This window comes from Abrus precatorius, unplaced genomic scaffold, assembly GCF_003935025.1.
Source record: "Abrus precatorius isolate BTA unplaced genomic scaffold, Abrus_2018 Scaffold6, whole genome shotgun sequence".
Classification (NCBI taxonomy): Eukaryota; Viridiplantae; Streptophyta; class Magnoliopsida; order Fabales; family Fabaceae; genus Abrus; species Abrus precatorius.
In genome coordinates this window covers 21747296-21762981 of record NW_020874406.1, presented here as the reverse complement: position 1 = coordinate 21762981, position 15686 = coordinate 21747296, and the positions used below count along the sequence as shown (strand labels likewise).

The window sequence follows — 15686 nt, the reverse complement described above, 5'->3', positions numbered from 1 at the left end:
AAGAAACAGTAAAAGTTTTGTTATAAAGACTGGTTTTGAAGTGGAAGAGCCAATAGAATTTGGTTTTGAAGAAGATTAAACAAGACATGATCATGCATTACAGTAGTGATCAACCAATTCTAATTAATTCTGTGGATCCTTCAAGACACATGCAATTGTTCAAGTTGAAGTTGAAGTTGAAGCCTTAACAACAAAAATGAGATCATGGACATACAAGAGGTGGGTCAAGTCAAGGGTATATCTGACATTTCTGTAGTAAAAATAATATCCACTCGCATCTATGATCAAACTTGTATATTCAGCTTCATATATGAAACAACAAATTCATATTATCATCCATTGATATTAAAAAGAACAGTATTGATGAAAAAAGAACAGTATCTGACATACAGTGTTGAAGGTGTTATTTTCATTAGTATCATTGTTATTTTCAATTTTTATATTTATTTTCTAATTTTAAAATCTTATCTTTTTAATGTAGTCAGATTTAATATAATAAAATATTTTTTATTTTTTAAACTTAGAAAATTTATTAAATTTAAATTTCGTAAGAGAGTGCTATCCAATCAAATATGATTTATCCATAAACTGAAATAGAACTATTTTTATTAACTGTATATTGGATTAAATTTACATGATGAAATCAATGTAACTGAAAAAATAATTCTTAAAATTCATTGAGTTCTTCCCCGGAAAACTACGAAAGTCATAAGGTTCAATCCTGGAAGAGAGAGCAAGAAAATGACTAAACATAAAGAAATTAATTCATGACCCTATAGCTACGGCAAAGAAGGGAACAGAACAATTTCTTGCTCGCACCTTTTGCACAGAAAAATATGGGGAATTTCTTCATCATTAGGAATGCGAACACACCTTGTGTGCTGCCAAATTTCACAAATATCACACGTTACCATCCTCTCACCATCATCTTCTTTAGTTCCACAAGTGCAATCCACAATGCCATTGTTAGGATCACATTCACATATTTGCTCAATCATGTTTATGCCCATGTCACCCCCTTGCCAACCCTCTAGTACAACTTTTCCACCCACTTCAATTACCCCCAAAATCATGTCATTCCCATTATTGGCATTCAAATTCCCAGTTGATTCCACCACAAAACTCCTTAACCCCCAATAAATTTCTCTGAAATTCCTTTCAACTTCTATCTTCAAATCATTAATTGTAGCACTACTTTTCAATGTGATACATTCATAGGGTGGCATAATTGCCTTGTTAAAAGAATACTCATCAGGGCCACCTTTGTTCCTCAACAAAATTGTACAATAAAGGTTGAGTTTTCCTTCTGAGCCCAATTCAACTTGATAAGGAAAATCTCCAAAGTAATCTTTTATAAAATACTTGCCGTCAAGAATTATCCTAGCTGCCAACGGTATAGCTGAGAGAAATTCTGATCCCATCATTGGTTTTGTGTCTATAAGAATATACTTGTATAAATAAATCATGTCCTTCATTAATTGAGCCCTTGTGATCTTGTACTTGTCCTTAACTTTATTATTATTGCTCATGACCAAGCCTTCATTAAAAGGGTACACATTAGAAATATCTTCTAAGCAATACTCCAAAACTTTGGTTACAGGGTTCAAGCTTCTCCGAACCAAGTAGTTTCCTACAACATGGTTTCCTAGTGACTTCAACACAAAATCTAGCAAACCAGTGTCACCAATGTAAGCACGTGCAGCATCTCTAACTTCTTGCCTTGAAATCCATCTAAATTCTGTTCTTTTCAAGGCCTCAACAATGACCCTTGTTGCCATTTCAATCCTTTTAGGGGACCAACGACAATTGAATTCAATCAAGGCACTTGTGTTGTAGGAACCAATGCATGTTTCACGGGGAAGGCGTGATTTGAGGTCTAACATGTAACGAAATAGGTCACCAAGGGTCACTAGAGACTGATCAGAAAGTGTTTGGTACCTTGAGAATATGAGTGGAATGTCATGGTTGGAATTGCCAATGTGGTGTATGAGTAGGTAAAGTGGCATGCTTCTTATTGCCTCTATGGCCTTTTGGTACATAGATTGTGTTACTCCAAAACATCCTCTACTAAATTTGTAACCCCATCTACCAAACCATGGCTCACTGTATGCTATTCCGTTGACAAGCCTCAGTTCCATTCCTCTTTTCTGCGAAATGTCATTCAAACTCACTTTCCTATCATATAAATATAGATTAATTAGTTAGTCTTTCTTTAATTGTTGGGGAAATTAGAGTTATGAGGTTACACAGTTTGTATTCTTTTTGTGCAAAGAGTTTCACAAATGTTATAGTTATATAATTTAGAAGAATGAGTTCTCCGAAAAAAAAATTCAATTTGTATGCAGAAATTATGCTATGAAAGAATATTATTAAAAAAAAGAGAGACTATAAATCGCACTCTTTAGAAATTTACCCTTTTTTATCATGAGAACACGACTTGTAAAGAATTATAGTTATGATATATCTTAATAAATTAAAAATTTAGTATAAATAAATTATGAAACTCGGTTAAATAAATATTAAAAACTTCTTATCTCTCTTCAGATAAACGGGGAGAGAAAGATAAATTTATGTGATATTTTCTGAAATTCTACTTAGACTGTCTTTTTCTTTTCTTACTGCAATTATAGTCACAGATGATAATTTTTATCTCACTAAAAGAAAAGAGAATATATCGGAAAAAATAAAATACAAAAGTCAATATAAATTTTATCTTCCTCTTTTTTAGGAAAAATGGATGGGAATTTAAACTATTAAAGACAGAGTGAAGAAAACCATATCAATAAAGTGAATTGAGCTGCTACTATGAGCCTTTTGATTATTTTTTTTTTATTTAAGAAGAAAATTGAAAATGGGTTTAACACAAGCAAATGATTCGCAATATTTAATTAACTGGTTAAAAACAATCAAGTTCAAACTGGAAAAATATTAGATGTTCGGAAAACCCAAAAAACGTGAGAGCCAAATAAATTGGTATATTTGAAGGTTCAATAAATTTATTCCCTCAAGTGTGTGTGTGTGTGTGTGAGTGAGTGAGTGAGTGAGAGATATATATATGAAAATGAAATATATGCTGAAACAACTAATAAGATAGTCAATACAGAACATGAATTTAGCATGAGCTTGCTAGATTGATTATGCTTATATTATATTACTATTTCAAGCAAATGCCTGCAATGTTTAACACAGTATTTGAATAGTTTTTCACATTTTGTTAAAAGACTTGTAGTTAATTTGACTATACCTCTCTTGAAAAAAATTGACTATACCTCATGCCATATATAGATAACTGGTTTCCATGCAAAGAATACACAAAAGTGAAAAGAAAGAGTGAAACGGAATTAAATTATTTAAATGGTCAGTGTCAAAGCAAGTGTTCATCAGGGAATTTTAATATTTAATGCTTGTATAGTGGATCTCAAGATAAATGAAATAACTTTTTTATAAAAAGGACTAACTTTGCTTGCAATCCTTTGCACAAACGGTTCCAAAATTCCATGATCTGGTTCCCAGCCAAATTGGAACCCGTTTCCAAGCCATTGACACATAGCAAATGCCCGAATCCATTAGAGTGAAAAACACCATGCATCATATGGCCCTGTAATTCAATTATTTTTGACTTACCATTATTCATTGTAACAATTGCATCACAGCACCCTTCACAGCTCGTGCATGTAGCCAGTGCCTCCTTTGAGGGTAATAGGAAGTGATACTTCTTATTGCATATGAAATGGTTGCCCCAGCCTGTGCTAAATTTAAATCCCAGTGAAATTGAAGTAAGATTATTAAGGTGAGCAAAACATTCCAAGTTATATATATGTGATCATGTAACTAGGTTCATTGCTTCTAACCATGAATTTTGAATGCTATTGAGAGAAATGTTAGTAACATTTTTTTAAGACATTCAAATAGATAATATGTTTCTAATATAAAGAGTTAGCAACATATTTTTATTCATAGGTGAGATCCATTGAATAGGAATTGAAACTCACATTTTGTGAGTCAATTAAAAACCAACCCATGATTAATAACGTGTTTCAAAGAGTATATTAGGAAGTGCTTTATCAATAACTCTCTTCTAGCATTCCACATGTTATATATTAATTACAATTCCAAACCAAATATTAACATTACCAACGTATTGACAATGCTTGCAGTGACGATTCAGCGCAGCCTCTGTTGGCTCTTCAATCACAAACAACAAGATATGTAAAGGTGGGTGGTGATGAACTTCAAGTTGAAAAGACCATATCGGCATTCCAATGCTTAAATTACTCTCCGAATTCGCATATTCAAGTAATGCATTCACATTCTCACGAAATGGCCCACTAAACATAACTGGGTATCCAGGTTCACCAAAATTCTTGAACCTGAAAACCCTCCCACATCTCTTCCTTTTCTTGTTTCCAATTACGTCAACTTTCAACATGGCCTACACTTTTATGAAGCTAACTGGTGCAAAAAAAAGATGCTGTTTCTAGAATTTCAAGCATGTTGGAACCAAGGAAACTCTTATATATACATAATTATACTCACACACATAGTGCCTTGAAATAAAATAAGTTAATTGGACGCGATAATAAAGAGTTGCACTGACTTGTGTAGCTTCTATTTGCATGATCTGTTTCAAAAATAGGTGTCTTTGAAAATTTATCGCACTAACCTACGAAATGGTTGGTGTTTTGAAGTAAACTATAGGTACCATGCAATTACACCCTCTTCGTTTCCTACAAATTCTATGGTCAAATTAGAGTAGTTGATTCCAATCTTGTAGTCTTTGAGAAAAATGCAACATTTCTTGTCTAACTACCGTAGGGAACATATTTTGTTAAATGGAACTTGCATTTCATGCATAAGCGCTTACTTTCATAACACTGTTTTTATATAACTGATCAATTGCGACTTGGCGTTGCGGGAAAAGTGTTTCATTAACCAATATTAAACTCCTATCAGTGCCATCTGGTTTTTTCCTACTAAAGTTCTTCTAGTATAATGTCACGTGGCAATTTTTATATTCTTAATTTATTATTTCATTTATACTTTATTAATTTTTTATTTATGTTATTTGATTTTTTGTATTCTAACTTTTTAAACTTATTTTTAAAAATTATTTTTTCATATATTTAAAAAAACTGTAGAAAATTATTTTAATAAAATAAAAATATACATTAAATGTTTGAAGATTTTAATATCATAAATATCTTAATCCTTTTATTGTTTAATGTTAAACGGAGGGAGTCTTGTCGTTAGATAATATCCATTGTTCAAGCTTTGAAAGATATAATAAGAACTTCAAATTCAAACCCAAAAATAATTAAAGACAACATTAAAGATATAATTTTAGAATACCTTTCCATAGTTTTTTTGGTCTTTAATACAAGACTTTCTACAACATTTTAGATGCCTTTATTATTTTTTTCACATATTTGTATTTCATAAATATTATACAAAACCCATAAAAATATAATCCTGAATTACACTGGTATAACTACTGTAGAACTAACATAATTTCTATAACTACTGGAGAGTTGTAGGGTTTTCTGTACATAAAGAACTGAATGGTCTTCAAAAATATTTCAAGGACGGACATGATTGGCAACCTGGCATAGTAATGTTACCAAAGCAAATGAGATTTCACAAAAATAGGAAGGGATGGCCTTTCAGTTCGATCAGTAACGTCTTCCATATTCACTTCCATCACCATTGCCCATGAGTTCTCTACTATACATTTTTTCTTCTAGGAAAAAAAATCGTAGGCACAGTTCTCTGATACATACAATTCCTACTGGCTAAAATGGAGTTAATTATAATTATAAAAAAGATGGAGTAAACTCTTTTTGAAGAAGCAACTTGTAAATAACATTGAAAAAAATACATAAGCGTAGATTAAAGAACAGTAGAGTATGAAGTTTGCACATTTTCGGATCTGTTCTAAATTGAGAGAAATGAATATTAACCATTGAACATTAATGGATGATATAAGAACAACAATACTATCACATTTTAACAATTAAACTTCAGTCAAGTTCCAATCATCTAAAACAAACAATAAAATCTTACGATATATAAATTTTATTATATTTAAATTTACACATTAAAAGAGGATAAGCAATTTTCTAACGAATACTATTATGTGATTCGAATGCTGTCTGTCGCAGGTGGTACTGATTAGTCATGCTTCATGTTATATTTTGTATTATTTTTGGACGATTATTTGGTTTCGGTCAATTAGAGAATGTCTTGTGAGCCGTATATATTGGTCATATGAAACATTATATTAGTAGCTAAAACCAAACTGCGTAGAGCTGTATCATACCTAACCTAATTATTAAACCTCTTAGCCATATCCAATAAATTCATTTACCAGGAAGTATCATATTGGCTTCAATTGACTTCTATGAATATTTATCTTAAAAATAAGAGTTCCAAACTCTGCATAATTAGCTTCTGCAAAACCAGTTCCCGGCAACAATGAAGAAAGTTTTCTCTTTGCAATAACTATTAGCAAACATCAATTCATTAATCTTTTTATGCCGAGTTTGGTATAAAGATCACATAAAAAGGTATTTTTCCACACAAGCATGCGGCATCCAGTTTCCCCTGGCAATTCCTAGGCTGACCTGCTCCACTTCTTGCCCTACTGCTGCTGTTAACAGTAACCAGTAAAGCGAGTGACATAACACTCACTACTACTCTATACTAGTTCCTTAGCAAGAGTAACTCCACATGCTGCATCCAAATCAAATGATTCACAACCTGTGTCCCCGCTAGCATGGCCTTTGATAGAATCACATGGCCATCAAGTTAGAAAGGATAAATATTTTCATCATAATCACAACAGTGCCTCCACAAATGTAAACCAAGAACCATGATCAACTCCACTATCAAGCATTATCTACCAACTCGTGTGATTATATATCGTCCTTTTTCTAGATCATAAATGGTCTTCAACTGAGGTTTCCTCCACCTAGATATAGACCATGCTGTAAACAACAATAGTATAAAAATTCCAATTAATGAGAGGAGAGTAGGCGAGTCATCATTGAAAAAGGCAGCAATCCAGTTATGGTTCTGTACATCTGCATCAGTTGTGGTTTGAAGAATAAAAGCTCCCAAGGCCCAATCAAGCGGAATACTGCCCACATGATTAGCAACCTTGACCCTGGCCAACAGGAATTCCAGTCAGTAAGATTCACACAACAGGAACACAAATGTAATGACACAAAGAAACAAAAAATCATATGTTCAGTCCCAACTAGACATGGACATGAATAAGGGCAAGAATTGTACTTGAACGAAAATATAGTAAGTTACCAAGTGAACCCAAGAAAAGAGAGGCACACAAGTCCCAAAATTGCCATCACAGGAGATCTAATTCCTCTTCGGAAAGCAATAATTCCTATTTCAGTTTAGATATAATTCTGCATTCCATTAATTTATTGATTCTTACATTACAGTATACATTAGTTAAGGAAGATGTATTGTGTGTTGTAATGAAGGTAGGTTATATGAAATGACTAAACTACCCTTTTCTTTTTGTAAATAAAATAGGTCTGTTTCCTCATCTCTTCTTTTCCATTTTTTTAAATTTCCTCTTCTTTACTGAGCCTACAACCTCTTCCACTGCTGCCCTGAGCCAAGCCACTGAACTATTACAACAGCCACCCAACCATGGAGCTTCCATCCACTACCCTACACACAAGCAAAACATCAATCTGCCATTTCAGCCACCAAAATAGCATGAAGACCTCCATTTAACAAGAAGAGCACCACCCCTCTCCACTGTTAAACAACCACACCTAAATCAAAATCATCAATTTGTCAACTCAAAAAATACCCGAACACCATAACCAAAGAAAGCACATAAATGCAAAATGCTATTCATGGAAAATAAGTTCCACTAAATTTAGGACCCTACGGTGAATCTATTTGGAAGTGCTTATGAACAGATTATAAAGAAACGCTTATAACTCAAATTATTTTCAGCTTATTTCAAAAGGTTTCTTGATATAGCTTATCAAAATAAATATTTTTAGCTTATCCCAATAATTTTCATTGTTAAATTTATAATATAAGTTGTTGTTTTAACAGAATTTATTGAATAATAACATATGGTGCCATGGCACCATAACTGATATTTTAATAACGTGGATTGAACCCATCCTCAAAAGCTAATTGTTATAGTTGGGGAGTCCAACACCTTATAAACCCCACACTAGGATCCCATCTTTTCAATAGGACTTAGGTCAAATACCTTACAATTAGATCTCAACAAGGACTAATGTTCAATGCCAATAATATTATCAATCTCAATGTATTCAAATATCTTAAAAGAAAAATAAGCTGAAGTACCTCTCATCATCCAAAGCAATTCCAAGACTGTCATGAAGCAGAGCAACAATGTATGATGAAGAGAAGCAATGTCGAAGTAAATCTTCCTCATCATGGGAGACATATTTTTTCTTCAACTTTAACCAATCCTCTCCACAGAATTCTTGGCCAGCAGTCATCAACTTGGACAGATAGGCCTTTGACCCCAATCCAAAAAACTAACACATTATCAAAAGAGAAAAAAAAAATTAGTATGCAGCATGTCCAGCTATCTCTCCAATGCAACCCTTTAATCCACTAACAACATGAACCTTTGATGTGTAAAAGAAATTTTCAGTGGCCAAAAATTTCCCCTGAAGCTTTGGTATGAAAGTTGATCCTATGTCACAATGCTGATAGGAACATGATTCTGCATAAATGAATCGCCAAGATTTATACAAAAACAACAGTGAAGAAAATATCATTTTGAAGGGTAACTAACAATACAAACTTGTAAATACAACCTTTCCCTTTTTGTAGTAGGTTAAGTGCTGCAGATCTGCACTCTGAAAAGTTTCCCCTTGTTTGGACAGCATATTGATATTGTTTTTTTTCACTGTGTGAGCTAGGAGGGAATTTCCATGACTCATCATTATAAGAATATCCTGTAGGAGTACAAGGATCTATCCGCAACCCTTCTGGAAGAGATTGAGAAGCTGCACTGAGGAGAGTAAAGAATCAATATCTATTTATTTTACCATCCGAAGAGATTATGCTATTCTACCACATGCCTGCAGATAGTTGTTAAACAAGAGAAAAAGAGAGGCAGGATACCAAATCCAAGTGAAACATTCAACAACTAGAAAAGGAAAAATATATGGGAATGGCACAACTAAAACAGTACATAAATATAGCCACCAGTAAGCTAAAATATTTTGCGAATAGCAAGAACAAATTAATATTTTAACAGCAAAGAGAAAGCAAGTACTTCATCTGCACAATTTGAATTGCAGAGAACAAGTTTTGAAAGGTGTTAATTGCATGTACAATCTTGTATTTTTTTATAGAAAAAATGTAAAAAATCACAGCCATTAATTTTAACCATAATATAGCATGGTAATTAAGTTCAAAGGTCACTTTAATTAAGTCAAGAATATATAGAAATCAGTACAATGATGTGGCTCATGTAATTACCCAAGTTGAATTCTCCCGATATAAGTGCTTCTTTCCATGAGTCATGAGCAGCATTCTGCAAAATGAATTGCAATCAGAAAGTTGAAGACACCAGGGTATCATTCAAAGTCTAGAACACCTGATCAGCCATATGACTTGCAAAAAGAATCACATTGATGTAAAAGAAACACATCAAAACCATTGAACTTTTTGACAGAGGCAGGAAAGTAAAGCAATAAAATTGTTACCATTACCATCCCCACTAAAAAGTGACAGCATCAACGCAAAATTCCATTTGTTGTGTTTTTTTTTTTTTTTTGTTAAATTAAAATTTTGTTACTTATACCTTATATCATTTTTTAATTTGGTCTGTACATTTTAAAAAAGTTAATAATCAGTGCCTATCATAGTAAGACCGATAGAAAATGCTCGCTCGACTAACGTTTGTCCTACAAGGCATTTAAGTGATAATAACATCAGACAAGTCAATAATATTCTAATAGTGTTATAATTAGGACAAAGAGTAGGAACTGATTCATAAGGTTTTTTCCATGCAGGGAACAAAATGCAGGTATGTTTCATGCAAAGCATAGGTACCAAAATTCAAACCTAACTTTCCTTTTTTCTTTACAGTGGAACATCATTTTGTGAAATGCCATTTAGCATGCATAACATCAGTAGATACACACATGGTAACTAGCCAAAAGAACACAGGAAAGAGAGAACAATCACCAGTCCAAAATGAAGAAGGCTGTGGCTGTAAAGGTTGTAAGTGGTATTCCCAAATTTAACAGTACGCGAGAACAATGGCAGCACTGCTTCTCTTGCTACAAAGGTCACCTGAAATAAGAGTAAGTTAGAAATCCAAATGTCATGTTTCCCAACAGTAGGAAACTAACCATAAAGGTGGCGTTTTCTCTCTAAAATACCGGCTTTAAAACTTCCTAACCAATTTCAATAAAATCATATAAAACTTCATAGAGAAAATAATTTGGATCCAACAGGGCTGTTTGGCTTAGAAATTGTTTTATTTTCATTTTCAGTTTCCTCTTTTAAATACAAAACTGCCACTTTGTAACTAAAAGTAAAAATAGAAAACGTTCTCTGAAACCACACAACCCCTACGAGTACGATGTTGTACCTGAGCAGAAGCACCACCAAGTTCAATAATCCCAGTGGTATCCCAAGGATCACCTCCGAGAGAACCAAGCGCATAATTAGCAACAACCCAAGCATACACTCCTTCATCAGAACCAGTGATAACAGAAGCCCAATGATCCCTAAACAAGAAGCCAGAGGAACGCAAAACCTTCCTACAAGATTCTAGAATCTTCGCCTGCACCTCCGCATCCAGTATCCTCAACCCAGCCGTTGCCATCAACCGAATCTCCGTTTCCCTCCAACTCTCCCTCGGAACCCGACTCTTCCCGAACTCCAGCAACTCCCGGAGCGATCCCCCCGCCGAATCCGGATCCTCCGCAAACGCCGACAAACCCGGGTTAACCCGCATAGAATCCAACCCATCCTTCCCTAAATCCAACAACGCGCTCTCTACCCTGTACTTGAACACGTGCACTCTCGTGCCCGTGCTTCCTCCGTCCACGATGATTCGGTAACGGAATTTGATCGGCGAGGAATTGGAGAAGAAGGTGAAGTAGGAGAGGAGGAGAATGAGGAGGGAGAAGAAGAGGGGAATGAGGAGGGTGCAGAGCGACTTGGTGTTGTTGGTCTTAGGGTTGCGTGCGAAGAGGTTGGTGGAGCGGATTTGGAGCTTCGTCATCGGATCCATTTGGTTACGATTCGAACCGACCCGAGTGCGGGCATTCGATCGTCGCATCAAAGTTCTGGGGACTCGTTGATCATGTCAACGGTGGTGATTCGCCGGAGCTGGTCGCCGGCGGGGGTCCTCTCTCTAAGCGCCGATAAGAGAGAGGATTTGAATGAGAGAGAGTGACAGAATTTTTTTTAGTGTGAATTTGACGCGTTTGTGTCAATTCTTTTCCACGCCGATTCCCAGAATCGGTTCGGTTTTATCTGAGCCTCAGCTTCGGACGCGCCTTAGCTTCGGGATCGCTATCACGCGCACAATAATTGTAAATCAATTAGTAAATTTTTTTATGTATTATACAGGTATTATTAACATAAAATATCTTTTAAAAAAATAAAAAAAATATATTGTATAATTATTTATAAATTTTGTCAAAATTATTTTATTAAATTATAAAAAATTTTAAAGAATATTTAATACAGACCAAATCATATGATATAATGAAAAAAATAATTTTTAAAAATATTATTATTTAAAATAATTGTTAAAAATTTCATTTAAGAGTGAAGACTGATTGTTAACTTTACCATCACATTTTTTGTTATGAAATATTTTTTATTTTAAATTAATATAACTTGTATATTTTTTATAAAAAAATATTAAAGACTACTTGTTAAATTACACATCATTAGGGAATGTCCTTCCATAAACATTTTTGAAAGAAATGAAAATTTTCCAACTATTATGAGTATTTATAGAAAAATCATTAATTAAATAACTCAAACACATGTTTACAGATATAAGAATATATATTTTTATAATATTAAATATTATATTTTTAATAAAAAAAAGTAATCATTAATTTCTTATTATATGTAATTATAAAATAATGTGATGAAGATTAATCACAAATATTTTGTTAAAAAGGTAAATAATTAGCCAACAATGATTGACTCACTTGATAAGGATTAAATTTGTATTCCACAATAACGTTAAGTTTAAATTTTATTGTCAATGTAAGCACTTTGATAACGGATAATCTGTAAGCATTTTTATAAGCACTCTTTCCAAGTCTTGAGACATGTTCTAACCCTAATAAATATTCACATATAATAATAAATAAATAAATAGATATTAGTTTGATTATCGTTATTGTTTAATCTATTTATCATAAAATATCAATTTTCAAACTTCCTACAATGGGTAAATTTTAAATATCTCTTCTTGTTCCGCCTTCAAAATAGAATATACATAAAAAGGCTTAGGGTGGGTCATTTGTGACTGATGTCATTCTATGCACTATTCTCTTAAAATCTCTTTATTTAGAAGAGCATTTAGTGTGAACTTTTATGTGTGAATGCATATAAATGTACGTGAGATTGTGTTTTATTAGTTGATTGATAAGTTAAATAACAAAACAAAAATAAATAACATTCTTTGTAACATTTTTCCTCAAAAAAAGGTGAAATAAGAGAATGTTTGGGAACAAAAAGAGAAGAAAATGGATTTTAATTTACTAGGGTATAAGTAAGAGAGTAGAATTTGCTTCTTAAAGTGTGGATAAGTTGGATAAACTAAAACTTTAAATATAGAAACAAAGTTACGCATGCTTAGCTGGTTTTAAGTTTAGGATAATTTTTTTCCCTTGACAGATAAGACAAAACTTAAATGTCGTATTATAAGTAATTTTGATATTATTTTTCAATTAAAATTATAATTTTATTTCTATAATTTATATGATAAAAGTCAAGATTAAAAATCAACATACTTTTTCATATTAAAACTTTAGTTTTAGTTAAAATATAACACTAAAAGCACCTATGGAATTAAGCACCAACATATCCACTTGCACTGCATTACTCATTAGTCACAAAATATCCAATCATAGTCACTCCAATTGCCATTGCGATCGAGGAGACATTGCATTACATGTTCATACTAATAGACTTGTCATTAGAACAATTAATGTGATTATTTCTATGCTTGTGCTAATATTCGTTCCCTTTTTGGGTGTTTTGAAATTCATTGGTGCTTTCTTAAGTGTCATATGGTTGTTGCCTTGCTTGTATTACCTAAAGATAATAGACGCACAGGACTTGGATTAGAGTTATATATATAGATATATATAATTTTTAATAATTTTAATTAATAATTAAAAATGTTACCAGTGTACTTTTAAAAGTGCTTTCGGTTTTTTTTTTTCAATTTATGAAATCAGTGTTATAGTCAATAAATAAATTTTATATTTTAGAAATAATTTAATTTTTTATTTATTCAAATTTATTATCAACTTTTCTGTTATATAATTAATTTTTATTTCTTTAAATTGTTACAAATGTATTGTTACTATTTAATATAATTTAATTTTTTTCTATTCATTCTCTTCTCAATTCTGCATATTTTTTTTATTTTTATTTTCATAAAAACTGACAAAAAAGAATATAATAAAAAATATAATACTTATATTTCTCTTATAAAAATTATAGTACCGAGATCAATCATCTATAAGACTATTTCATGAAATATATTTTTCAATTGGACATATTTACTAGATTGGTAACTTGACAAAGTAGGAATATTAAAAATAAATAAAATAATTATATATAATAATGATTTATTTTTATATAAATTTAAATATATTACTAATTTTATGAGTTATGTTCATGATGGTTGAAAATAATGAATATATATATATATATAATTGTAAGTCTTAAAACTCTTACATTCAACATGGATATTTCATTTAACTTAAATTTAACGGATTATAATTTTTTACTTTACTGGTCGTTAGATTTAAATTAAATAAAAAACTCAGATTAGGTGTAAGAGTTTGTAGACTTCCATCAGTGTAAAAAAATCTTTTTCTATATATATATATATATATATATTCAAGAAATAAAGATGTAAATCTTGAGAATGATATTTTTGTTGCAAATAATAATTAAGATTTTCAAATTAAAATTGTTAACTTCCTCAAAGTTGGTGGTTCTCGTACATAATTAAATGTTCTTAGAATTTAGTTAAACAGGTTAGGGTTTGGACCATTCAAAAAGCTTGCTAGGTGAGAAATAACTACCAAATAAAGTTAATCACAAGTTTTTTAGAGTTTTTTCGTATGAAGACTGAAACAAAAGGTAAGTTAATGATAGGGATTAAATTTATAATTTAACCAAACAAACAATAATTGTTAACTATCAGACAACCATTGTACATTCACCTAATTCCTTGAGCTTTTAGTGCCATATAACATGTATGAGTATTTGTGTCCCAAGTTTGATCCTTGTTACTCCCATTCTTCTAAATAAGAGTTATATTGAACAAGAGAAGTGGTGCTCACACTTCAAGGCCAGAGAGCTTGTGTTGTAAATAAAAAACCATTCATGTGTCTTCACCTAACAGCTTTAACTTTTGGGAGAGCTTTTGGGACATGATCCCTACAAAGTGATCCACCAAAAAGTGACCTACATTAACTAGACAAGGACAAACTTCGAAGTCTCAATTATTTAATATACATACTGAAAATACGAAAACTGATCGTGAGAATATTGTGCTACAGTTCAACATAAAGAATATTGTGCTACAGTTTTCCTATCATGAGATTAAAGTACTAACTTTTTATCCAATCAAAAAGATTAAAAATACCTTTAATTTCGAGTCTGTCCTTGCATAGCAGACTATCGATTCCTTAAACGAGCTTCACGTCTCAATTGAGTTAAGCGTAATCTCTTCACAGGTATAAATTCCTTCTGTGCTTCTGAAATTGCTGCTGATATACATTAAGTAGTCAGATACATATGGATTTGATACTGATCAATGAATGCATAATTAGTACTTTTATGTAAGAGAAAAATATTTTGATGCACATATGTTAAACCCATCTGAATATATAAAAGTCATGCATTGATTTGCCAATAGGGACATGATGACCATCAATTTCATCTGCGCAGCAACCAGCATGAACATCCAATTGCTTCACAAGAATAAGAATCATCACATATATTAACATGAATTGAAAAAATATATCACAATGTCTATCTCCAAGCTTCATGAATCAAATAATTATGCAATTACTGAAATTTCTTATCCTTTTCCAACGGTACCCAATACAACTCTATCCTAGATTGTCTTACCTAGAGCAGGATATTTTGAGTGTTTTTTCCTTTTCTTCAATGCTCTTTTCTCTTCAATCCGCTCTGCTCTATGCTGGCGTGCAACAACCCGGTGATATTCCTTTAGCTGCATATGGTGCATATATGGCATCCACCCCATATTTGTATCACATTGCTGGATTATGCTATTTGGTAATCTGGTGAACGAAAGTCGATTGTTCTGCATTGGAAGTCGATTTGGAATATGCTGAAGTGATTTGCTTTGAAATGCCGATAATTCATTGGATCTAAGATATCCTTGAAGTTTCTCAGAACCAAAATTTGCT

General features: G+C 32.2%; 2 protein-coding genes across 6 annotated transcripts; both read right to left on the bottom strand.

Moving 5' to 3' along the window:
• Window positions 1-779: 779 nt before the first annotated feature.
• On the bottom strand, window positions 780-4429 carry LOC113870488 (PHD finger protein MALE STERILITY 1). Its single transcript, XM_027507075.1, has 3 exons — window positions 4135-4429; window positions 3459-3744; window positions 780-2175 (listed from the first exon to the last, which is right to left on the bottom strand). Exons 1-3 carry the CDS (start codon window positions 4427-4429, stop codon window positions 780-782), a joined length of 1977 nt encoding a protein of 658 aa, XP_027362876.1.
• A 1935-nt stretch (window positions 4430-6364) lies between these two features.
• Window positions 6365-11488, bottom strand: LOC113868415 (probable apyrase 6). Of its 5 annotated transcripts, none has more exons than XM_027503972.1 (8): window positions 10625-11474; window positions 10216-10323; window positions 9505-9559; window positions 8835-9026; window positions 8643-8740; window positions 8353-8549; window positions 6900-7162; window positions 6467-6686 (listed from the first exon to the last, which is right to left on the bottom strand). In XM_027503972.1, the coding sequence occupies exons 1-8, from the start codon at window positions 11318-11320 to the stop codon at window positions 6529-6531; spliced, it is 1767 nt and encodes a 588-aa protein (XP_027359773.1). In that variant the 5' UTR covers window positions 11321-11474; the 3' UTR covers window positions 6467-6528. The 5 variants fall into 5 exon arrangements, 4 of the variants coding, with proteins under 4 accessions (XP_027359774.1, XP_027359773.1, XP_027359776.1 ...); XR_003505368.1 differs by adding an exon at window positions 7527-7799 and having other exon boundaries at window positions 6476-7162; window positions 10625-11488; XM_027503974.1 differs by having other exon boundaries at window positions 6561-6983; window positions 7078-7162.
• Window positions 11489-15686: the final 4198 nt, after the last annotated feature.

Excerpts from the sequence above, each read along its gene's own strand:
- LOC113868415 (XM_027503972.1), bottom strand. The coding sequence starts at position 11,320 with ATGCGACGATCGAATGCCCGCACTCGGGTCGGTTCGAATCGTAACCAA. Across the intron at positions 9,027-9,504 it reads ATCGGGAGAATTCAACTTGG|CTTCTCAATCTCTTCCAGAA; the intron begins GTAATTACATGA and ends TCCTCAGTGCAG. Across the intron at positions 7,163-8,352 it reads ATTGCTTTGGATGATGAGAG|GGTCAAGGTTGCTAATCATG; the intron begins GTACTTCAGCTT and ends CCTGTTGGCCAG.
- LOC113870488 (XM_027507075.1), bottom strand. The coding sequence starts at position 4,429 with ATGTTGAAAGTTGACGTAATTGGAAACAAGAAAAGGAAGAGATGTGGG. Across the intron at positions 3,745-4,134 it reads CAAGCATTGTCAATACGTTG|GCTGGGGCAACCATTTCATA; the intron begins GTAATGTTAATA and ends AATTTAGCACAG. Across the intron at positions 2,176-3,458 it reads TGCAAAGGATTGCAAGCAAA|GAAAGTGAGTTTGAATGACA; the intron begins GTTAGTCCTTTT and ends TTTATATGATAG.